Raw genomic sequence first — 24,404 nt, 5'->3', positions numbered from 1 at the left:
GTGTGGTGAACCGTTCCTGGTAAAATGGGGAGGCTTGCGTGTCTGATTTCCAGTACCCAGATGTAGAGCAGTCTCTGTTAGGAAGGAAAGGAGCCCCTGCAGAGCTTGTGGAGAGAATGCATTTTGAGCAGAGAACATAGGTTGTGTGGGGAGGAAGGCTATCGGGTACAGAGAGGCCTGACTGGAGTATTAGTGTGTCGTTAAGGGAGCAAGGGTTGAGGTAGGATGAGGCTGTCGCCATTGTGAGATATCCCCGTGGTACAGACCAGTTCGACTCTTCCCAGAAAAAGAACATTTCCATTTTAAAGAGGAAAGAATTTTCTGAGACATTGAAAATGGCTTTGCTATGTATGTAAGAAGCAAAGGGAATTCAAGAAGGACATCTTGGCTATTTATTGATGATGAAAATAAAATTACCCTTATTAGTTTTCTTGATCAACAGTATAGTAGAAATTGGAGTTGATTCTTTTATTAATTTCTTCTGTGAAAAATTTCAGAAAAAAATCCTTTGCAGGCAGTTAACTTGGGAGCAAAATTCAAGCACATACTTACTTGTTTTTAACAAGAAAGATTTTTTTGGAAGTTTTAGTTTGAGGGAGAAGTAGGCTGGATCATTCCCCCCAAACAGTAGCTGCAGGGGCCAAGGGCTGAGTGAGGGCATGCTGGAGCTAGGGGCTTGAGCTGAGTTTCCCGTGTGGGTTGCAGGGGCCCAACACTTGGGCCGTTCTCCACTGCTTTTCCCAGGCCCTCAGCAGGAAGTGGAGTAGCTGCGTCTCTAGCCAGTACCCAGCTGCACGCTTGACAAAGCTCCCAGGTGATCAGGTTCTAAGTCGTTACTCCCTGGTCTGTAGGTTATTGGTGACACCTCTTTGGCTGCTGATGGTCTCATTCTCATTTGCTGAAACAGAAGTACTTGCGCTTGTTCAGTCTCCTGCGTCCTTACCCAGAGACCCCTCCTGGTTGTGAATAGATCCGTGTCTTTGGCCTCAGGCTTTATTGTCAATGAACGCTGAGCATTGGTAGCTTAAAGGGAACCTTTGAGTTGGGACAGCAGTGGCTCGCTCAGGGACTAATGGTTCTGGATTAATTAGGAAATGAGAAGATGGGAAAAGCAGTATATCATTGGTCTGATTCAGTGATTGTGTGTTTTCTCTGGAATTCTTTGTTCCTGTCTTTTCTTTGAATTGTATTTTGTTTAAGATCTTTTGGCAAGAAAGCTCCAGCAAGCTACATTTAAAAAGCAAGAAAGAAGGGGTCACTTTCCATCCTAGCGGTTTTAAGGCAAGGAGAGTGGGACGTAAGAGATCTGTCAGATCAGATTTTAGCTTTGGGTTAACTAACCTGAAGAGGGAAGACACCGTCTGTCCCCTCAGTCAGATTGTGCCTTCCATCACTTTTGCAGGTTGAACAAATTGAAGCAGGGACCCCAGGCCGGCTCAGAGTGGTAGCCAAGTCCACCACTACTGAAGAAACCATTGAAGGAGAATATAACACGGTAAGGAATGGGCCCAGCTTAGTCCCTCACCAGAAGACAGAGCTGTGAGTTTGCTGCTCTGTTCCTTGAAGGACTGTTTGCTAATGCTGTGCTGTATTCTAACTTCGGAATTGCTTGGGATGTTACAGTTCTTTTTGGCACAGAGATGGTTTTTGATTGTCATAGCTATAACATCAAATGTATATTAAAAAGGCACCAGAATTCTGAAATAAGCTCTTTTGTGTGACGTGTGGGTTTTCAGCCCCTCAGCCTACCACTTAAAAAGTAACTGAACTCAGTCACAACTGTGCTACCTTGTGTCTGATCTTGTATTAAGGAATTCTTAATTCCTTTTCTCTAAATCAAAAGTGGTAAAGCATTTAGATTACATTGTGTTCAAAGGATTTTACTTCATGAAAGATTTTGTTTAAATACTACATTATTTTCTTAAGGATATGTTTTCTTTCCAGATCTGGAAAGTGAAATGAGGTTAGCTTAATGAAAAGAGAAAAAGTGTAGTTCAATAGTTCATGCAAAGCCTATTTGTTAACAGTCACTAATATAAAAGTGATTTTTCAGGTGTTGCTGGCAATAGGAAGAGATGCTTGCACAAGAAAAATTGGCTTAGACACCGTGGGCGTAAAGATAAATGAAAAGTAAGGAAAACACTTTTGTTATATCATGGATATTATTGGGTACTATTTCAGTTTTTTATTTCTAAAAACTTTGGAGAGTTTACTTTTTTCGCTTACATAGCATCTACCGTGATCACGCACCTTAGTACTTTCTGGATACCACCCCTCCCCCTTTTGGTTTTTTATGATTCTGACTTTTAAAGAATTTTCTTATTGATTATTTGAAAGAGAAAGAGAGAGACACAGAGCTCTTCCATCTGTTTATTCAGTCTCCAAGTGGTTGCAGCGGCTGTGGCAGGCAGGACGGTGTCAGAGTTAGTGGTCCGGAACTTAACCCCAATCCCCCATGCAGGTGGCCAGCACACGGTGCTTGAGCCATCCTCTGCTGCCTCCTGGCATGTGCGTTGGCAGGAGGCCGTTAGAAGCAGAGCCAGGACTTGAACTTGGCCTTTGCAGTTTGGGAGGTGGATGACCCAGGTGGTAACTGCTGCACCAGATACTGCTCTCCTTCATAGTTTCACTGTTAACCACTGTGGTGTCGTCCTTCCATTCTGAAGTTTCTTATACTTGTTCAGTTTGCAAAATTGTGACCACAGCCATCACTGAGCATGTTGATTCCTTCCGCTTGGGAGGAAGAGAAACTGACAGAACTTCCATCTACTCAATCAATCCCCAAAAGCTTGCAGCGCTGGGGCTGGGCCAGGCTAATGCTGAGACCCAGAACTCAATCAAGGTCTCCCAAATGGTGGCAGGGACCCAACTACTTAAGCTGTCATCTGCTGCCTCCTGGGGTGCCCGTGTATCAGCAGGGAGATGGACGGGGAAGTGGAGCCAGTGTTCAAACACTCAAAAGCCTCCTCTTGCTTTGTGTTTAATGTTAGAACATTACCCTCAGCTAGTGTCATTAGTTTGGGCTTCCCTGGGGTAAGAAGGATTTTATTTAAGTTTAAATAGTAGTGATTGATGATGATTTATAACCAAATAAATTTGCAGGACTGGAAAAATACCAGTCACAGATGAAGAACAAACCAACGTGCCTTACATCTATGCCATTGGCGATATCTTGGAGGGAAAGCTGGAGCTCACGCCAGTAGCCATCCAGGCAGGAAGGCTGCTGGCACAGAGGCTGTATGCTGGCTCTACTGTCAAGGTGAGTGTCATGCTGTGGGTAATGGTGACTGCCAGTTTCTTCATTAAGGGCTCATTGGGGAGTTTTCTAGGTGTTGGGTAGACTATAAAAGAATTTGGGGATTTAGGCAGAGTGCTGCTGTGCAGAACTACTTAAATCACAAAGTCTTTCACATTTAGAATGTGAAGTGTATCACAGGTTATATTGATTTTTTTTGTTAGGGTAGAAAATTGATGCTTTTGCATATTTCATAGGATTAGAAGATCAGAAAAGAATTTTTTAGAAGAATTGTAGAAAATTAATTGTAAATAATTTAGGAATGACTCCTTCGAATTATCAATGGTTGAATCCAGTTGGTTTTAGTAGTGGACACATAGCAAATGGTGCTCGCAGAATTTGTTTGTGTCCTGATGCTACTATTTTGAATAAACTTAAAATGACTACCACTTCTACATCTACTGTGCCTCAGAGGTGGGCTGGCCCGAAGCCAGGGGCCAGGAGCCTCTTCCAGGTCTACCGTGTGGGTCCAGAGCCCAAGGACTTTAGCTGCTTTCCTACATGCAATAGCAGGGAGTTGGATCAGAAGTGGAGCAGCCAGGACTCAAACCAGCACCTATGTGCGATGCTGGCACTGCAGGTGGTGGCTTTACTTAGCAGTATAGGCTCCAAAAGGTTTTTTTTCCCTCTCTGCCAACAGTATGACCCAAGTAGTGAGCAAAAAAAGTTGCACCTGAATCAGGTTGAATCATTGTAGAACAGATCTGTTGTGGACTCCCTTTCCTGGTCTGAGTGAGACTCGGGAGTCCTCCATCCATGTTGAATTTCTTGGTGAAGCTCTGCCCTCTGGTTCTTACAGTTGGAAGGCACTGGCTTCTCTGGCCTCCATGATCTCTGTCCCACTGAGTGTGACAGACCTTTGGGTACTCTCTCAGCTTCCCTGCTTACAGAGATGTGGAAATGCCATCTGAGCAGCAGCTCATAGGGACTACTTCCCTCCTCTTACAGGTTGCTGGCTGACTGCCTCTTGTCCAGTAGCTGGGGCCATCATATAGCCTGCTTCCCTCCTCTCATGGGTCGCTGGCCCACACTGCCTCTTGTCCTGTGGCTACAAAGTGTTGTCCCTGTTTGATTTTTTTTTTTTAATTTAAAGCAAGAAGTTAAATCTGATACAACCCAGTAGTTATATATTTTTACCTTCTAGAAGGGCAAAGCTTTTTAAGATTTCAGCTTATAATTTTAGAGAGTGAGATTTGTAGTTCTCAGGATTGGTGTTAAGTTGCCATTTGCAACACCAGGATTCCTTAAGGGCACGGATTTGAGTCCTGGCCATACCACTTGTGACCCAGCCCCCTGCTAATGTGCCTGGGAAAGAACCAGAAGGGTGCCCAGGTCCTCTGCACCCATGTGAGAGATGTGGAGGAAGGTCCCTGACCTGGCCTATTTATTCCCAGCTGTTTTGGCCACTTTTCTCCCTCCCTCCCTCTCTTCTTTTGTAACTTTGCCTTTCAAATAGAGAAAAATCCGTTTCTGTTTGTTTGTTTTTAAGATTTGCACTTCTCAAATTTTAAAAACAGAATGTTACTTAGGATCAGCTGTGGCACAGATGTGAATGTTAGGTTTTTAACCAGTTGGTATGTATAAGCACACTAGACTTTACCTAATACTTTTTTATTTTAATTTTTATTTTTTTTTCAATTTACATTGGCATATTGCATGTTCTTAGAAATCTGAGACCCAGTCTTTTTAACGAACTTATTGCCTTTAGAATCCTTTTGTCATCTATGCCTATAAACCTCACGCTGTATGCTTTGGAGAATGCTGTTATAGGCATTAACTGTATTTTTGTTGGCATAGTTGAAAGCTTTTCATAGATGTGGGATTTTAAAGCTACTCCAGTGTTGCCAGTCTCTTAATATATACATGCAATTTTTTTGTGTATTATTATCACACTGCTTGATAATATTTTATTATGTAGTAATTGATAATATTATAACCTTGCCACTTTTTAAAAATTGGGATTATTGAGACAAAGATATAAAATACTTGTGCCTCTTAACATGTAAGTTAATTTGATGTTTCCAAGCATTCTGTTAATTGTTGTCACTATTAGCATGGGATTCTTGCACTGGGTGGAGTGTAGCTTCTGGCTTCTCAGTGAAGGAGAGACGTGTGTTGCTGTAGGTGGGTGGATGGTGGAGCGCTCGGAGCCAGGCCCCCGTGAGGACTTGACACAGGAGTTGGTGGTTCTCTGGGGTTGGATGTCACCTGGTGTTGGTAGAAGTCTGTCAGTCATTTTTCTTCTCCCAATTTTGAGCCTGTTTGAAATCTGTTGTTTTGTTTTTGGTAAGATACAATTTTATCCATGATGACTCTCTCTCTCTACATTGAACCAGTGCGACTATGAAAATGTTCCAACAACAGTGTTCACTCCCTTGGAATATGGTGCTTGTGGCCTTTCTGAGGAGAAAGCTGTGGAGAAATTTGGGGAGGAAAATGTTGAGGTAAGTTTGCCTTTTCAAGCTCTTTTCTCGTACTTTCTTAGTCCTGTTTTTCTTCAACCATTTCAGTAATTTCAAGAATGCGAGAAAGTTGAACAGTAGTACAAGACTGTCCATCTACTCATTTTCCAGATTGACATATTGTTAACATTTTTGCCATTTATTTTACATATACTTTTCACGTTTTATTTCCTTATGTATTTTTCTGTTTTTCTAATCTTTTCAAGGTTAAATTGAATACCCCTTTTCTCTTAAGTTCAGATTACTTCCAAATGATCATGAAAAAAAAATTTAAAATTCATTTTGTTAGAAAAATTTTTGAAATATGCACATGAGCGGTCTGAAAAGTTTTTGGAAAATGTGTGTTATGGAAAAGCTTTTCATGAGTTTGAAAATAATTTTGCAGCAAATTAAACTTTGACATATATGTGCAATTTTTTTTTTTTTGAAAAAGAGAGGTACAGAGAGAAGCAGAGACTTACAGAGATCTTTCATCTGCTGGTTCATTCCCTAAGTGGCTGCAGTAATCAGAACTAACCCAATCTAGAGACGGGAACTTCCTCAGGTCTCCCATGCAGGTGCAGGGGCTCATGGACTTGAGCCATCCTCTGCTACTTTCCCAGGCCATAAGCAGGGAGCTGGATGGGAAGTGGGGCAGCTGGGACTTGACCCAGCACCCATACAGGCTAAGCCATGGTGCCAGGTTCTCAATAAACATCTTTAACTGAGTCTTTCTCCATGCAGTTTTTAAGTTGTATGTTTCTTACGAAAGGGCTGTTATCTGCCCCTGCCCCGTCCTCTTCTGTGCAGGCTGTGTCTGGCTGGAATCTGGGAATTCAGTCCAGGTCCTCCCACAGGAGACTTAGAGCTCAATTCCTTGAGCCATCATCATTCATCCGGGTCTGCATCAGCCGGCAGCTGGAGTGGGAAACCAGAGGCAGGAAGTGAGCCCTTAGGCAGGTGCTCTGCTGGGGAGCCAAGCAGGTCTTAACCACCTCAGGTCACTTTCTTAAGCAGCGCAGTATAATTAACACTTACAGAAGATTTGTGTTGATAATAGTGTGTTTTTTTTTTAATTGCCTTTATGTTTCATTTTCAGATTTTGTCACTTAACCCAATGGTATTTCCTTTTGCTTTTTGAAAATTAATTACATTTATTGATTTCATTTAAAAAACAATACAGGAAAGTAAGAAAAAGTAAATTGAAAATTGACTATAATTGTACTGCTTTGACCATAAGTTTCCAGCACTATGGATTGACACTTTGCTGCAGACCTGCTGTGATGTAGATGAGGGAGATGCCCAAACTTGTTTAATGCTGCTCCAAGAAGTTCTGTTTCAGATATTAGGAGGATAAATTTTTAATAACATTTCATAATGACCAGATTTTTTAAGTTAAAGTCAATTATATGATAGGAAATCCTAATTTAAACTTTTTATACCATTGGTAGTAGAATTATTTTCATTATTATTTGAAAGAGTTACAGAGATTTTCCATCTCTGATTCACTCCCCAAATGGCCATAACAGCCAAGGCTGGTTGAGGCTAAAGCCTGGGAGCCAGGAACCTCCGTGGATCTCCAAGAGCTGGTGTCCTGCTGCTTTCCCAGGTATATGAGCAGGGAATTGGACTGTTGGCACGTGGGGCTTGAACTGGCACCAGTAAGTGATGCTGGCATTGTAGTCAGCCACAACCCCAGCCCTGCAGTCTAATACCTTGATCCATTACAGAACACATCAATGCTTTTTCTGATTATAGAAGTAGCGTAGGAATAAATGTTTGGTGTGCTTAAGACACTCCTTGGGACATCCACACTGCCTATCAGTGCATGGGTTTGAGTCCTGGCTCCTCCGCCCACTCCAGCCTCCTGCTGATGAGCGCTGGGAGCAGCAGTAGCTAGATCCCGGCCATCGCTGGGGGAAAACCTGACTGAGCTCACCGTTCCTCGTTTCAGTCTGGCCCAGCCCCAGCTACCAGGGGTGTTTGGTGAGTGAACCAGCATGCAGATGAGATATATTCCCCAGCCCCAGTTGAATATGTTTGAAAAACTTAGGGTGATATCAAACATGAAATTTGATTCATGAGGAAATAACTGCTATCAAGATTTTTACATACTTCCTTCCAGTTGCTCAGTTTTTTTCGAAGTCTAAGTTAAACATGGTGGTCTGTCCTTTAGCAGTAGTGTACCAATGAACGTTTTCCCTTGTCCTTTGATTTTCTTCTTGTTTGTTTCTTTGTTGTTTTTTTGGGTCTGTCCTTTAGCAGTAGTGTACCAATGAACGTTTTCCCTTGTCCTTTGATTTTCTTCTTGTTTGTTTCTTTGTTGTTTTTTTGGGGGGGGGGGTAAAGATTCATTTATTTGAAAGGTGGAGAAGGTACAAGAGAAGTAGAGAGGGAGTCTCTTCATCCCCTGGTTCATTCCCCAAATGGCCACAGTAGCCAGGGCTGGGCCAGGCTGGTGCAGAATGTGGGAAACCAGCATTCATGCACCCAGGCTGTCTTCCCCTTCTTTCCCAGGTGCTTAAGCAAAAACCTTGGTGAGAAATGGAGCTGACAGGACTCGAACTGGCCCTCCATGGGGTGCTGGCGGTGCAGGCAGTGGCTTACCTCAGTCTACAGTGTTGACGCTGTGTCCCACATGTATGAAGCCATGTGTGACAACATAGAGGAACACTTAAGTGTTCATAATCTGTGCTTTTAAAAAGAGGTTGGCTGTAGACATTTTGAGGCTAAACAACTAAAGGACTATGGAAAAATAGTCCTTAAAGTTATCAGTAAGGACAGCCATGCATGCTTTATTTTCCTTTTTCCTTTCATTCTGCCCTCTTTCTGTAGTTCTGGTGAATAATGTGAGGAAGACACTCTTTGAAGCCTTAAGGCAAGAGAACTAGATCATTGCTAAAATTGCTCAAAATTTGCTCAGAAGTGCCATTCCTATAAGATAAAAAGATAGCAGTAGTGCATCTTTCTTATTTTTAGATGCAAGACAGTACGTCTCTCTCATCCCTTGGTCTTTGTTCCTGTTACTTTAGGCTTATTACTTACGAGACTGGAAAATAGCTAGGGAAACTCACTTTCAGTAAAAGCTCCTGACAGCAAGGAGTTTAAAGTTATTTACCTTCAGACCAGATTCCTGTCTATACCAGAAATGTTATGTTTAATTGAAGTTTTAATTATCAGAGTCTCCACTGTCTTTTGCTGTATCTAATGTATGACAAACTTATTCCTTCGGATAATTGGTCTAAATTATGCTTGTATCTTCTCAGGTTTACCATAGCTTCTTTTGGCCATTGGAATGGACGGTTCCTTCAAGAGATAACAACAAGTGTTACGCCAAAGTAGTCTGTAATCTCAAAGACAACGTAAGTACAGACCTTGCCTAACCCCTCCCAGTGGTGTCCCTTAGGTTTCTGATAGGAACTGTTGGATCCCATGAGCCAGGTGGCATTTCTTTAGTGTTCCACCTGTCCATCTGCCAGCTGCATGCCCCTCCTCAGAGGCCAGGAGCTTGTGCTCGCCTCATCTCTGGCACTGGCCCTACCTGGAATGGCAGGAAGGCAGAACTTAACTTGATTTGTCTGTTTATGATAGAAGAGGAATGAAGCCGCTGACTAAAAATAATGAACAGCAAAGAAGAAGGCTGATGCAAGTCCCATCCCAGCAGCTGGCACCAAAGAATACAAGGTGTAATGGGAGGAGCCCCTAATTGGTTCTCATTTAAGAAAGATGCCATTACCTGCCACTGCACGGAGCCCCCGGTAACAGGAGGCCTGTGGGCACACTGCCTTGCCTTCCATGGGGCTTGTTTCCATACCTGCAAAATGAAGGACTGAGTCAACCCACATTTTCCAGGCTTTTGTACTCCTGCCGCACAGCAGGAGATGTGTTTTGGGTACCTTGGGACTCATTGATGTCCATGCACATATTGTTTAAGTTGTGTGTTGAAATTTTTTTTTTTTTAAAGATTTATTTATTTTGTTACAAAGTCAGATATACAGAGAGGAGGAGAGACAGAGAGGAAGATCCTCCGTCTGATGATTCACTCCCCAAGTGAGCCGCAACGGGCCGGTGCGCACCTATCCGAAGCCGGGAACCAGGAACCTCTTTCAGGTCTCCCACGCGGGTGCAGTGTCCCAATGCATTGGGCCGTCCTCAACTGCTTTCCCAGGCCACAAGCAGGGAGCTGGATGGGAAGCGGAGCTGCCGGGATTAGAACCGGTGCCCATATGGGATCCCGGTGCGTTCAAGGCGAGGACTTTAGCTGCTAGGCCACGCCGCCGGGCCCTGTGTGTTGAATTTTACGAAGCAGACTTCCACTTATCTAGCACACTATCTTTTATAGAGATAAAATTATGTCCAAGAATCCATATGTTAAATACCTAATAAACCCTGATAAGTTATTTATTTACTTATTTATTACTTTTATTTACTTTTTCCTTCCCTAATTTGAAATTCAAAGAGACAAGAGATTTTTCACTCACTGACCCATTCCCCAAAATGCCCACATCAGCTGGTTGGGCCGGACCGGGCCAGGCCAGGCCATGCCAGGCACATGGAACTCAGTTCAAGTCCCCTACCTGGATGATGAGGACTTAGGTGCTTGAACCATCATCTGCTGACTCCCAGGTGGAGCTGGCTGTCAACCCAAGCACTCCAGGATGGGACGTGGGAGGCCCAAATTGTGCCTCAACTGCTGTGCCAAATACCTGCTCCTCTGATCATTGTTTTTATCTTGAGCTCTGATTGTAATTGAGCCGCATCTCCTAGAAGACCTTCAGGCTCCAGGCGACAGCACAAGCAGAAGGCCATCTGTGAGGCATTTAACAAGTGGATATTCTAGGGAAGCCCATTAGGAGCTGAACCCTTGACATAAAGAACAATGACACTCCTGTAGAGTTTTCAGGCACATTCTTGAAAATTGATATGTGTTAGTGTTAGGTGTCAGTAGTGGCAGCAGAGGGAGGAACCCTCAGGCGTTCTCACTGGCATTCCTGACCTGCCTCCCAGCAGTGGGGAGAGTGAGTGTGGACAATCCTGAGACTTCCTGAGGTTTCCTTCATTCCAAGCAAGCCTGTTGCCAGAATGAATACTGCTCATTATTGACTCTTCTGTTATAAGCAGTGGGGTCTCCTCAGTTTGGCTTTTCATGGCCCTGAAAGTCAGACCAGAGCAGTAGAACACAACAGACTTCCTTCTACCCCCAAGACCTTGATTAGTTCTTGGTTAGGGTGATTGTTTCATATGAGTCATTGCTGTCAAGTGTCACAGAGCCATAGCAGGGTTTCTGGGGAGCCAAGACAATCTGGTAGAAGATGGTGGGATACGACGGCCCTCTTAGAACACTTGGAACATTTGGTGGTAGAGGAGCTGCAGGTGCTTTTGCTTTCCATGTTGCCCTTGTTGTCATGGTTGGTACTCCACTTCTTTTTCCATATGTACATGACATACCCTGTGTTGGCCCATGTGAAGGAATGTTGAGCATCAGCAGTAACCATTTGCCGTGTCTGAGATGGACTTTGAAGAACAAACTGTTGAGGGTGGAATAGGCTGTGTAGGCTGGCTTGAGGAAACACCAGCTACATTGTATTGCTTTCTCTTCCATCTTAGGAACGAGTCGTGGGCTTTCATGTACTGGGTCCAAATGCTGGAGAAGTCACCCAGGGCTTTGCGGCGGCGCTCAAGTGTGGACTAACCAAAACACAGCTGGACAGCACCATTGGCATCCACCCGGTCTGTGCAGAGGTGGGTCACCTGCGCGCCTCTTGGCTTATGGGGGGCGGGTGGAACCCTCTGCTGCCAGGGCCCGCTCCTCTGCTGTGTGGAAGCTGCGTCTGTCTCCTGGCAGTGTGAGGATGGTAGAACATGCTTCCAAAAGGATCCTTGCTCCCTCTTGCAGAAATGTGTTGTTCCTAGTGTAGACTGGAGGCCTCTGTCAGGCTTTGAGGTAATGAAAATTAGGAGGTTGGCTTATATAGATGTGCCTTAAGTCTTTTACGTGTCATGACTTGGAAATGTTTTTCATGGTAGTCAGTAAATGTCGTTCGTAGCTGGAAAGAGCCTTGGCTATTCTTAGGTACCCCAGCACCACCTGGAGGCTGAATGAGGTGTCTGCCTCTTCAGCTTTTGGTATCCAGGAATGAGACTGGAAAATGATGCTTTTAAGAGGTTGGGCAAGTGGCAGTGGCCCTGCAGACTGACTGGCCCAGCAAGGCCTCCAAATGCCAGTGTTTCTTTGCTGTCAGTGATTGACCAAGAGTTGAATGTTTTTGGTACTACACAGAGTTGATAAACCGAAACACATGTCCACTTTGGAGAAGATGGCGAAGGTTGGAAGGAGGCGCCACTCAAATGCTAGCCAAGGTGTATAGTTGAAAATTGCATCTGCTGTCTGCTTGCCATAGTTGGTGGTTTCCAGGGTGTATGTTTTGATGCTTTGTTGGAACTTGGATTTTTAAATATTTCCTGAGCTGGTGGGTGATGAGCAAGGTAGAGTCAGTTGAGCACGTGTTCCATGAGCACAGCTGTTTGTGTAGCTCTGTTCCAGGCACTGGGGTGTAAGACAAGAGGCAGGCAGATGAGTGAAGGTGTCAGTTGAATTCAGTGAGTCCTAGAATCGGGTCACTGGAACGTTCTGGCACTTCTGTGGAGTTCGGCCTGGAGAGTCCTATGGTCTCTGCTCACAGAGCACTTCATGTAGTGGTGTGTCAGACATACCTGTCCACACCCAGCCACCAGCCGGCACATGGCCTACTGTGAAAACCAGTGCCGACACTGCCTAACGCTGGCCTTGGAACCAGGTGAGGGGCTCAAGACCTGCAAGACTGCCCTCGCTTTGGACGCCAGCCTCAAATTCAGGGGCTCTTGGGATCCCCTCCTCAGGTTTAGTGAATTCCTAGGGTGGCTTACACAACTAAAGAAGCACCTTTCTTAGATTTACTGGTTTACAATGAAGGCTCCAACTTGGGAGTGGCTGAATGGAAGGTGTGCACAGGACAAGATGGGCTGGGGCGCAGATGGATACCGAGCGTCCTTGCCCTCTCTGGATGTGCCACCTTCCCAGAGCCTTCATGTTCACCCTGGGAGTTCTCCAGATGCCTTCCTGTGGAAGGGTCTGTGGAGCACCCATCGTGTGGGCATGACTGATTGATCATTGGCAGTGATTGTTAATTCAGCCTCCAGCCCCTTCGCCTTCCAAGAGGTTGAGGTATGGCAGTGGGAATGAAGGTTTCAGCATTGTGGTCACCGATGGCTTCCCAGGGGACCAGTGCCATAGCCAGTACCGTGCAGCCATCTACAGCCCCATCAGGAGCCACTTCATAAACTCAGCTAGGTTGAAAGGAGAATATTATGAATACGAAAAGATGCTGCTCTCTCCCTTATCATTAAACAAATTCCAGGGATTTTGAAAGCTCTCATGCAGGAAGCCAGGGATGAAAACCACATGTGTTTGTTACATCACATATTGCAGACATCCTGGGGCATGATGATGCAGGAGAGCATTCTTCCCAGAGACCAGAGAGCAGCTGGTGCGAGCCAGCCAGAGGGGGACTGGGTGAAATGCATGGTGGGCTGGCAGCAGGGCTTAGCCAGGCACCTGAGGATCCCTCAGGGCAGCTTGAGGAGTATAGGGAGAGGTGAAAAAAATCACGCTGAAGAGGTCGAGGACTGAGCCATGGCTTTGGAACCAAGGGAGGGCATTCTGGCCTGGCCTTTGGGACGTGGGAGCCCGGGGGAGCGGTTTCAGGCAGGGAGCAGCGTAATGAGAGCATGATTCACAAGTTCCCCAGCTTCTCGGGAGAGGGCTGCAGGAGGGGAGCCCAGTAGGTGGTGGGTGAAGTAGGACAGTGGTGGCCAGAGGGGAACATGTAGCTGAAGTGGAGTGTAGTGGTTTCTCCAACTGATTGGAGATGGGAAGAGGGTGTAACCGAGAAAGCCTGGGGTTTCTGCCCGAAGTCGGGAGGAGCAGTAGCAAGAGCAGCTGTGCGAGGAGCAGCAGTGCTGCTGGCGTGGGGCTCCGCTCGTGGAGCACCGCTCCAGGAAGGCGTGAGTAGGGTCCCTACTTGCTAGACAAGGAAACAGAAGTTGAGACGCAGTGGCTGGGCTGGGATTCAAGCCCAGCCCGTCCAGGTCCCACACCGTCCAGGGAGTAACTCCACTTCATGGAGTGTCTGCAGACTGACCCCAGACATGTTGATGTGGGTTGTAATCTCATTCTGCACATCCTCCGTGGAACCTGGCTGGGCCCCCCAGGTTTTTAAAAGCTTAAGCCCCACATGAGCTAAAATAGCAGTAATGTAAAGTATCTAGGAGATTTTCTGGCATTTGGTGGACTCGGACTAGTTGGCTCTGTTACCCAGGGTATTTCATTACAGCAGATGTGGCTTGACTACTTGACCAAAAGGTCATTGATAGTATATTTTTCAAGAAGGAGTAGATCAGTACTCAGTTTTTATTATTTCATGTTTTTTTTTTTAAAAGCCTGGTCATGAACTGTTTGCTTTAGGTGCTATATTTTGAAAATCTAACATCCTGATAATCTTTTAAGAAGCTTTTAACCTAGGGAAGGTAAAGTTTGATCAGTGGGGAATTCTCAGGGATTGTGTTCTGTCCAACCCTGAGCAGTGGTTGGATTTCCTGCTGGCCCACAGTGCACAGCGTCCAGTTGGTGCAGTCACTGTGTGGTGTTGGTGGCTGATGAGGTCAAGCTACACAGGACGAGGAAAAGGTTGGAATCTTTATAATGAGTAATTTGACAGTATCTGCTCTAATAAATTTTTACACGCCTCTCAAAGTTTTATTTTCTCGGTACATTTTCATTGCACTTGACAAATGTCAGTATGTTGGTGGAATAGCAGTACTACTAACTGGAAAGCTGTCCCTGTGCTCAGCCTTCAGGTGGTCAGGCGGGGGCCAGCTGGGGCTGATGGCAGAGGGCATCGCCAAGGGAGGCAGTGTCGGCTCTGGCCCTGAGCAGCTGCTCTTCGGAGTGAGAGTCCCTTTGCACAGGGCTCCTGTGTGGAATTGTGGACATTGGAGCGGCAGTCATTGAACAGGAAACTGATGACTTGCAGTTTTGGGTCGTAATTTCAACTCATCACATTGACTTGTAGGAGGAAACAGAAAAACTCTTTCTTGTTATTTGTTTTTAAACATTTAAAAAGAACCTTTTTAAATGTCTTAATGCTAGTGCCAGCCATCAGATATTTGGGGATTTTTTTGGTTGGATTTTGTTTGATTTTAAACATTCTGCATGGTCTTGTTCTAAAGAGAGTAGTTCGGCCAGATCTGAGGAGGTGAGACAAAAACCCCATAGCACTGACCCTGCTGCGTTCTGTGTGCTGGAGAGGAGCCAGCAGGGAAGCGCTGCCTCCATGGCCATGTTGGAGAGGCTGACTGTCTGCTGGTGTCCTTCCCCAAGACGCCTCTTGAGGGTGGGGCTGGGCCGGGGGCCAAGACAGGAGCCCAGAGCACAACTCAGGTCTCCTCTTAGGGCAACACAGACTTGATGGCTAGCACCGTCCGAGGGTCCATGGCAGCAGGAAGCTCGAGTCAGAAGCTGAGAGCCGGGTTCCGGGCCCGACACTGCAACTTGGAAATGCATGTTGAACGCCTCTTCCATTCTCCGTTGTTTGAATATAAGTGTGTCCTCAATATTTAAAAGTAGTGAAGAGCTGTCTATTTGTTCCCCTTTTGGATGGGTTTAGTTTTACATCCAAATTTGCTCTAAGCAGTTCCTAGGAAATACAACTTGTGTCTATGAATTCACCTGGTATTTGTTTGAATGATTAAGAATTTAAAACAAAGCATATTTGGTATGTTAAATTACCATAGTAACCATCTTCCTAACAAAACTTTTTGTTATTGTGTGTTTCTCCCTATCTTCACCTTTCTTCACAGTTTTTTTAAATGAAGGAATTTTTTTCTTGCTTTTTGAAAAAGTTGTTAGCTTACAGTGTCATCAGTATCGAAGGGTGTTAATGAAAACATTGCAAAATTCAGTGTAAAGTAGGTTTTTTTTTCTATAGTAGGTATAAAATGAGTATTTCAAGAGCTTGTGTCTAACCCTGCTAACATGGCTCAGCCTCTTATTATAACTAAATTTTTTTGGAATCGCAGCTGAGCTGATCCTAAGCCAGGAGCCAGGAGCTTCCTGTGGGTCTCCCAGGTGGGTGCAGGTGCCCAGTTTTGGATCATCCTGTGCTGCTTTCCCAGGCTGCAAGTATGGAACTGGATCAGAAGTAGAGCGGCCCAAACATGAACCAGTCCCCATATGGAATGTCAGCCCTGCAGGCTGAGGCTAGGTTTGCTATCCCACCACACCAGCCCCCAGGTTTTTTTCTTAAACTAACTGCCTTTCTTAGTGTGACGGTAAGGACTGACTTAAGTCTTAATTGTACTCATAAGCCAAATGCAGCTCTAAAACCTAAAACCCTTTTCATATTTTTGTGCCTGGGTTATCATAGATCATCGGCATGAATGTTGAGTTACCATGTTATTTATTTTCTCCCCGAGGCTGAGGGTTACTCACTGCTGCTCACTGTGGCCGCTCAGGGTCAGGCTGATGGCATGGCCTCTGGAAGCACTGAGGGCAGAGTGGGCTGCAGGGCTGCTGTTCAGAATGGAGATGTCAACCTTGCCTCCCTCGCCCGCCTGCTGGCCCACCAGGCCCAGGTCCCAGTATCTCTCCAACTGGATGGGACTGTGTGGGAAGGGAAGGCGCTTTGCCAATTTGGGGACATAGTCAGTATCTAGCATAGTCATTTAGTTAGAAGTATACGAACTTGAACTAAGTGTTAAGATGAGGAAAGAGGGAAAAAAGGCAAAGAGAGATCAGATTTAGTTAAAAAAAAAAAAAAAGGCAGAATGACTGAATAGTTGATGTCAGTAATAATGAGGACGGAGTGACTAATGATTCTGGGTCCATGGCCCAGGACCAGCACGAGGGAGGTGGTAGCATTCACTGGGAGGATTAACAAAAGAGAGGAAGGGTTCTGTGCTGGGCACGTGGTGAGTCAAGCATCATCCCTGAGGATGTGTTGGTTGAGTCTTCCATTGGTGAATCCACCTTCCTGCTAGGAGTAGCCCGCTGGGTGAAGCTGCTGCCCCCAGACCTCTCTGGCAAGGGGAGAACCAGGTAGAGCCAGGGAAATGTTTCCTGGCCTTTTCATACCAGGCACATGTTAGCAATGGTGTTATTTGTGCCATACACATGGGGGTAACCAGGGAAGGCCGTGGGGTCCCACAGGGCCACTGGGTGTGTGTGTATGGGTGGGCGGGGTTGGTGTTTGAACTAGGATCCAGGCCCAAATCAAAGCCAGGTATTGTGATGATGGGACAAGGCGTCTTAACCAGCACCTTCACTGCTAGGCTTCACACTTGCCCTCACAATCTTGTTTCCAAATGTGGAAGTATTATGGTTTTAGAAATCTTGACGATAGGCAAGCTTCCTGTTTGGTTAGACTGCAGGGCTGGCATTGAGACAGTGTGTAAAGCTGTAACTTGTGACACAGGCATCCATATGGGTGCCGGTTTATACCCCGGCTGCTTCACTACCCACCCAGCTCCCTGCTAATGGGCTGGGCGAAGCAGCAGTAGGTGACACAAGTGCTTGAGCTCCTCCCACCCCTGTGAGAGGATGAGGCTCCTGGCTTTGGCCTGGCCCGGCTCTGGCCATTGGTCATCTGCAGTATGAATCAGCAGGTGGAAGATCTCTGTGTCTGTATAATGATGCTGCGTTTCGAATAAATAAGTCCATTTTATTTTTATTGGAAGGGCAGATTTACAGAGAGGAGAGGCAGAGAGAAAGATCTTCTGTCCTCTGGATCATGTCCCAAGTGGCCGCAATGGCCAGAGCTGAGCCAGGAGCCAGGAGTTTCCTCTGGGTCTCTCATGCGGGTGCAGGGTCCCAAGGCATTGGGGCATCCTCTACTGCTTTCCCAGACCATAAGCAGGGAGCTGGATGGGAAGTGGAGCATATGGAACATGAACCGGCGCCCATATGAGATCCTGGTGCATGCAAGGTGAGGATTTAGCCACTGAGCCATTGCACCGGGCCCACAGATAAATGAATCTTAAAAACAGAGCTCCAGAGACAAGCAGCTGATGGTGTGTTTGGTGCACAGTGGACTTGTAGGCCAAGAGTTCAAGTACAAAGCTGTAGGATGGCGCCGGGAAAGTAGACAGCAGAAGAGTGTATGAGCCAGCCATCTTGCCGTGTAAGAGTGCAGAGAAGGGAAGATCTGGGGGGAGTCCACAAGCATGGTAAGCGTCGGTTACGGGAGGAGAGGGCCGTCAGGAGGAGCATGCACAGCCAGTGGGGTGTGGGTGACCATCACTGCACACCTCTCTGGGTCCACAGAGTTGACAAGCAGTTGGGGGACTGATATACTTCGCTCGCTCTCATGCTAATAAAAATCTCCACCAGCTATAACAGTTTTTTGGCTCTTATTGATTTTTCAGTGTTTTTCCTGCTTCCTCTTCTGGAGTCACAGAGGTTGTCCTTGACTGATGCTGAGTCTGTTTCTCTTGAAGGAGTCCCCTGTGTCGTCCTCACCTGTGTCATCCTCACCTCTGTCATGTTCTGTAAAGCACTTCCCATGAACACCTCTGCCCAGATGTCTAAACACGTGGCCCTCTGTCTTCCCCTGCAGGTGTTCACGACGCTGTCGGTGACCAAGCGCTCCGGGGGTGATATCCTGCAGGCCGGCTGCTGAGGTTAAGCCCCAGTGTGGATGCTCTTGCCTGGACTCGCAGCTGCTGACTCAGTTCCTTACCCAAATCCAAGGCGAACTTTCTGGGAAGGTTCTGCTGGCACCTGTTGAGGGGGCCGTGCTTAACCACTGCCCAAGAACCCTTTGGATCTCACAGGTGGAGGTGCTAAGTGGAAGGCAAGCAGCATCACACTGGGGTCTCCGTAACAGACTGGAAACTGGCCTTTGGCAGTGCATCGAGGGGTGTGTCCATGAAGTCGCCAGCCCAAAGCCTGCGTGGTGGGCCGTGACGGAACAGCTGTCAAGCCAGTCTCAGCACCCTCTTTCCTTTTTATGGATTTTCTGATTCTCGTTGTCAGACTTTTTAATGTTGATTATTGTCTCCCTTTTTTCCTCTCCGTTACGTCAGCGATATAGAGATGAAAAATGCTACGTGGTCTTTGTCCCGGAGCCATTCGTGGCTGGCGTATCCAAGTGCAACTTGTTGGATGGACAGGTTGCGTTGGAGGGCACAGCTTGTCCAGTGAAAGAGTGCTCTCCCGTGGCTAACATCGGACATCCGGGACACGGAAGTCTGTGCCCACGCCACTGTGATCTGATTCTGGGCAGAGAGGGAAGAGGCCGCCTGGCCGCCTGGTGGACATGATTTTCCATTGTTCAGAACTTGGCAGGAGGCTTGGTGGTGCCCCAGGTTGAGGGGAAGCGGTTAAATGTCTCTCTTTATTACGTATGCGTGTCACACATTGCTCTGCAGGGGCCAAGGTGCTTGGCAATGGAAAGCACTCATTTAAAACCATTTTGGGTGGCTCCTGCTGGAAGCTGGAAACACAGGAGCCAGGACTTTGGTTTTGTGTCCGTCGTGTATGCGAGCCCTTCTACCCAGCCTCATCCAGAGAAAAATGGCTCTTCCCACCCAGGGGGACGGAATTACTCTTTTTTAAGGAAGCTGTTAATATTGTAAATTATTGTTACTCATTTTGAACAGAGGTGGATGTGAAGGATTTGCATTTTGAAACCAAGTGGTTTTGATTCTTTCATGCTGACAGAGCGTCCGTAGCCGGTGGAGTTTGAGCAGAAGCCTGCGTGCTCTGGTCCGCTCCAGCTTACCTCCCCCTTGGAGCGTTCACGCTCCAGTTACAGCTGTGCAGGTGTGCTGGCTGTGGGTTACACTGAGGCCGTCTTTTCTCCCTGAGGGAGCTGAGTGTTGGCCACGCGCCGTGGACACCAGGCCTTCGGCCTGAAGTTCTCGTCACTCGTCTGTCATCCCCTCCTCTCCGCCTGCGGCACTTGTAGCTGCAGCACAGGCTGGTTATGTTTCAAAGTCTGAGCCACCTCGGGGCACCCACGTGTCTGCAGAGGGACCCTGCCCCACACCCTGGTTCCCACTAGGCGAGTGCAGGTGGTTGGGTGTGTCTGAGCGTACTTTTTTTTTTTTTTTTTAAATTTTGTTCCTTCAAGTCAGCCAGTCTGAAATTAGAATCTCAGTCAGTATGAGGTGATGGGGCCTCATCTCACAGGGATCCTTTCCTAGCGGAATGGGGAATTTTAGCCCCATAAGAAGAATGATATTTCACAGATGTGTCTTGTTTAGATTCTGTAATTGGCCAGTGTACTGAAATGCATACTAAATTCATGTGTTTTTGTTATGAATCTTCCAGTAAAAAAGCAAAAGACAATGTGAAAAAGTAAAATGTTTTACTGCCCACGTGTGTGCCTTGTTACTGAGTGACCGTCTCGGGCTTCTTGCCTGGAGCCCGCCTTGCTGGCCGGGTCTGTGTCGTGGCGCTGGCAGCTTGTCCTGTTTCCCCTTTGGGCTGCCCTGCTCCACCAAGAGGCTTGTTCTGGGTGTTCCAGCACTTCTTGCGTCCCGAGCTGTGACCCTCTGCAGTGTCCGTTGCAGTGCTGGGAGCGACGGCCTGGGCACAGGCAGGCATCTGTTGTACGGGTGCTCTGATTTCGTCACAGGCCCCAGGCCCTGGCAGTACCCAGCACGTAGATGGTCATGCCTGGCTAATGCAGAAGCTCCTGCTCTTACTCCTCCTCTTCAGCAGTCTTTGCAAAGTCTCTTTCCTTCTCAGCCTGATCACAGATGCTGTCAGGAGCAACCTCACACATGTGTCAGGCCCTGTGCTCAGCAGTGCTGGCTGGCTTCACCCGGAACAGTCCTGTGGGAGCCCAGCACATGCTCAGCTTTGCACAGCCTATAACATTAATGGTGCATCACGTTTTTGAGTCCAGGGTCACCCCCGTGGTACAGCGAGATAGGCTGTCACCCGTGACACTGGCGTCCTGTTTGGCCACCAGTTTGTGTCCCAGCTGCACCATTTCTGATCCAGCTCTCTCCTAATTCCTTGAAAAAAGCAGTGGAGGATGGCTCAAGTGTTTGGGCCTCTGCCAACCCACACAGGAGACCCAGATGAAGTTCCTGGCTCTGGCTGTTGTGTCTATGTAGGGAATAAGCTGGTGGATGAAAGATTTCTCTCTCTCTGACTATGCCTTTCAGATAAGTACTTCTTTTTTTTTTTTTTAAAGATTTATTTTTTTTATTTTTATTACAAAGTCAGATATACTGAGAGGAGCAGAGACAGAGAGGAAGTGGAGCCGCCGGGATCAGAACCAGCGGCCATATGGGATCAAGGCGAGGACCCCAGCCACTAGGCCACGCTGCCGAGCCCAGATAAGTACTTCTTAAATGTTTTGGGACCAAGTTAGGCCTATGATGGAGAGGCCCAGCCTCTCGCCGTCGCTTTTCTCATGGACCTGTGGAAGCTTTCAGGGCTGCCACATGGACTCCTGGGACTGCCAGCAGAGGACGCTGGCTGCACACCTGACTCCTTGGAGATGTTTGACTGCTTTTCCCAGCTGATACTTGCTCTGCCAGTCCACATTGACAAAATTCTTGTGTCCCAAATGCTAGAGCTTCTTGAGGCCTGTAAGCTTCAAGTCCCCTGCCAGGCTTGTCACCTGTGTGTGTTCACTGGTACTCCTTGACTCCCCAAAGGGCCACCTGGTTTGGATTACCTCCAGCCCACATCCCCTGCCTATAATCTCAGGGCATTCTGTGGTTTGAGCACTTTGAATTATTGTGCATGGAAATGGACACATGTCCCCACTACTAGGTAATGCTTCCCCCAGCATCTAGCACAAGGTCTCATGCCAAAAAACTTGGTGTAATAGGAGTTGCAGGTAGAGCGCCAACCCACTTGCATTGGACCTGTTAAAGACGACCATATGAGGAGCCTCTTCACCTCTTCCTGTCTGGTCAAGAACCCTGATTCCAATGAGAGTGACAAAGATGGTCAGCCAGACCACCAAAGGGAAGCACAGGTTAAACAGTATCAGCTTGGCTGGGGTGGATGCCCAGAGAGCTGGTAAAATGTTTCTGGACGTGTCTGGGAGGGTGTTTCTAGAAGATACTAGCATTTGAATTGGTAGACCGAGTAAAGAAGGGTGCCTTGCCCCAGTGCAGGTGGGTATCATGATGTTGTGAAAGGGGTCTTGCACCTGCTGAGTCGCTCCTCACATAGCTGTGGCAGCCAGGACTAGGCCGGGCCAAAGACTGGAGACGGGACTTCCTCAGGTCTTCCACTTGAGTCCTTGGGACCCAGGTACTTGAGCTGTCATCACCTGCTGATTCCCAGAGCACACGTTAGCAAGGAGCTATAGCCAGAGGCGAAGCTGAGGCTAGAGCCCAGTGGGGTCTTAACCCCTGTGCCAAGCGCCTGCCTCTGGTCTTTGGTTCTGATTGGCAAGAGTCTGCTCATTTATCTAACCTTCTTATTTCAGACTGTAATAATAGATGTTACTGTCTGCTTTGCCATCTGCACAGTGAGGTCGTGTTACAAGGACTCAGCTCAGCATTCACCCACTAGCTCCTGGGGAAAAGTGTGACCCAGGGCCAGGCCCGGGACTGGGAAGTCCCGCCAGCCAGCCAGCCAGGGATATGGGAAGATGGACTTGGGTTCAGGAGGGAAGAGGGGACAGGCTCTGAGCCAGCATCTATCTGGAATAGCTAACGGCAATCCCAGTACTCATCCCTGATGCTGAGCTAGAGATGGCTGGATGGTTTCATCCACCATGAGCCATGAAAAAAAGGCCACTGAGGGCCCGGCGGCGTGGCCTAGCGGCTAAAGTCCTCGCCCTGAACACGCCGGGAACCCATATGGGCGCGGGTTCTAATCCCGGCAGCTCCACTTCCCATCCAGCTCCCTGCTTGTGGCCTGGGAAAGCAGTTGAGAATGGCCCAAACCCTTGGGTTCCTGCACCTGTGTGGGAGACCTGGAGGAGGTTCCAGGTTCCTGGCTTCGGATCGGCGCAGCACCGGCCGTTGCGCTCACTTGGGGAGTAAATCGTTGGATGGAAGATCTTCCTCTCTGTCTCTCCTCCTCTCTGTATATCTGCCTTTACAATAAAAAAAAATTAATAAAAAAAAAAGGCCACTGATTACAAGGGAGCCTGAACCTTTAGAAAAAGTTTCATCGTGTAGGAAAAAAAACCAACGCAGCAAAATTGCAACAGACACGTCGTTACATGTCTGGGTAACGTTTCAGTTGCTAGATGCAGTTGGGTCCAACTCGCCTGTGTCAGGGTACTTAAGGCCTGAGGCAGGGGGAGAGGGATTCCATGATGCCTGGAGCAGTGTGGGCTGATAGCTCTGGAAGTACAAAGGGGCGGGGATAAAGATCCTGAAATAGCCAGGAGGAGACAGCTCAGAGCTGCAGACAAGAACAAAATACACTTTCCATGCTGCAGTTTAGTTAGTCTTGTAGAAATCCTTCAGAGCTGGTGTTAAAAAAAGTTTAAGTCACTTGCAAGATCTCCATCGTGTCAGTAGCACAGGTTAACTCCAAGGCCAAAGGAGAGGTGTGCCCCCTAGTGTCCATCCCTGTGCACAGCAGGCTGCCATTTATGTGAGACAGCCCTTATCAGTTACCTACTGGACAGTGAATTGCTGGGTTAACGCCCTGGAGCTAAAATGCTGGAAAATTTGCCAGCCAAGGGGGAGGGACAAAGAGTGGGTAAGGCCGGGGAAATGTCATTCCATGGATGTTCGTAAAATCAAATCCTTTCCTAGTGCTGCACAACGAAGCCTTGAAAACAGGTTGACAACTATGATGTGTATGAGAGCACCCTGGCATTTGCATGGTAGATCCAGAAGATATCTCTGAGCTGCAGATAGGGAAGGACTTTTCAAGGCAATTTCAAAGGCTGAGTTAAGAGCCAGGAGCTTTGTCTGGGTCTGCCACAGAGCTGTGGGGGCCCAGGCACTTGGGCCATCTTATGCTGCTTTAGGCATCTTAGCAAGGAGCTAGATCACAAAGTGGAGCAGCCGGGACTGGTGTGGGGTGCTTGTGTCTCAGGCAGCAGCTTTTCCCAGCATGCGATGGCGCTGACTCTGGCTTCGATGGGGCTGGTTGCCTCACCAGCTCTGGCTCACGAAGACCTCCATGGGGAATGTTAACGTGGAGCTGGGAAGAGACAGGGTCCAAACAGGTTCAAGGGACTTGGGCCCACGTGATGACGAGGAATTCTGGCTGTCAACAAGTGTATAGGAACTCTGTGAGCCCCAGGGGTGGGGGATCCAGTGGAGTTCGGGTTGCCTGGCTTGGGTGCTTGGGCCTACCTGCATAATGGGTGTCCAGTTTGTGAGCCCTGAGGGTAGGGGATCCAGCGAGGCCCGGGTTGACCAGCCTGGGTTCCTGTGCCCACCTGTGATGTTTGTGCCAGGCTCATGAGCCCCGGGGGTGGCACAGGTCGCCTGGCCTGGGTCCTTTGGCCCGCCTGCAAGAATATGTCCTCCTCTGAAAAAGGCGGACCAGTGGGCGCAGACCCTGATGCACACGGAGAATATGGCAGCCCATCTGGTACCGTAGCAGAAGAAGGAGAACGGAACAAATTGGACAAATACCCCAGCCAAACTGATAGCAAAAATCTGGGTGAGTGGAGGCTTGAGGTTGA

The 24,404-nt window shown here is 47.5% G+C and overlaps 1 protein-coding gene across 5 annotated transcripts in view; it reads left to right on the top strand.

Moving 5' to 3' along the window:
* TXNRD1 (thioredoxin reductase 1) overlaps positions 1-18,804 on the top strand; it is a 90,232-nt gene extending 71,428 nt beyond the window's left edge. For all 5 annotated transcript variants that reach the window (XM_058673045.1, XM_058673042.1, XM_058673043.1 and 2 more), the window contains 7 exons: positions 1,403-1,495; positions 2,054-2,130; positions 3,103-3,259; positions 5,632-5,739; positions 9,003-9,098; positions 11,344-11,478; positions 18,387-18,804. In XM_058673045.1, coding sequence (XP_058529028.1) covers positions 1,403-1,495; positions 2,054-2,130; positions 3,103-3,259; positions 5,632-5,739; positions 9,003-9,098; positions 11,344-11,478; positions 18,387-18,449 — 729 coding nt within the window. In that variant the 3' untranslated portion in view covers positions 18,450-18,804. The remainder of the gene's footprint in view (positions 1-1,402; positions 1,496-2,053; positions 2,131-3,102; positions 3,260-5,631; positions 5,740-9,002; positions 9,099-11,343; positions 11,479-18,386) is intronic.
* The last annotated feature ends 5,600 nt before the right edge of the window (positions 18,805-24,404 follow it).

Source organism: Ochotona princeps, chromosome 15 (assembly GCF_030435755.1).
Source record: "Ochotona princeps isolate mOchPri1 chromosome 15, mOchPri1.hap1, whole genome shotgun sequence".
Taxonomy (NCBI): Eukaryota; Metazoa; Chordata; class Mammalia; order Lagomorpha; family Ochotonidae; genus Ochotona; species Ochotona princeps.
This window is presented reverse-complemented; position numbering and strand designations above follow the sequence as displayed.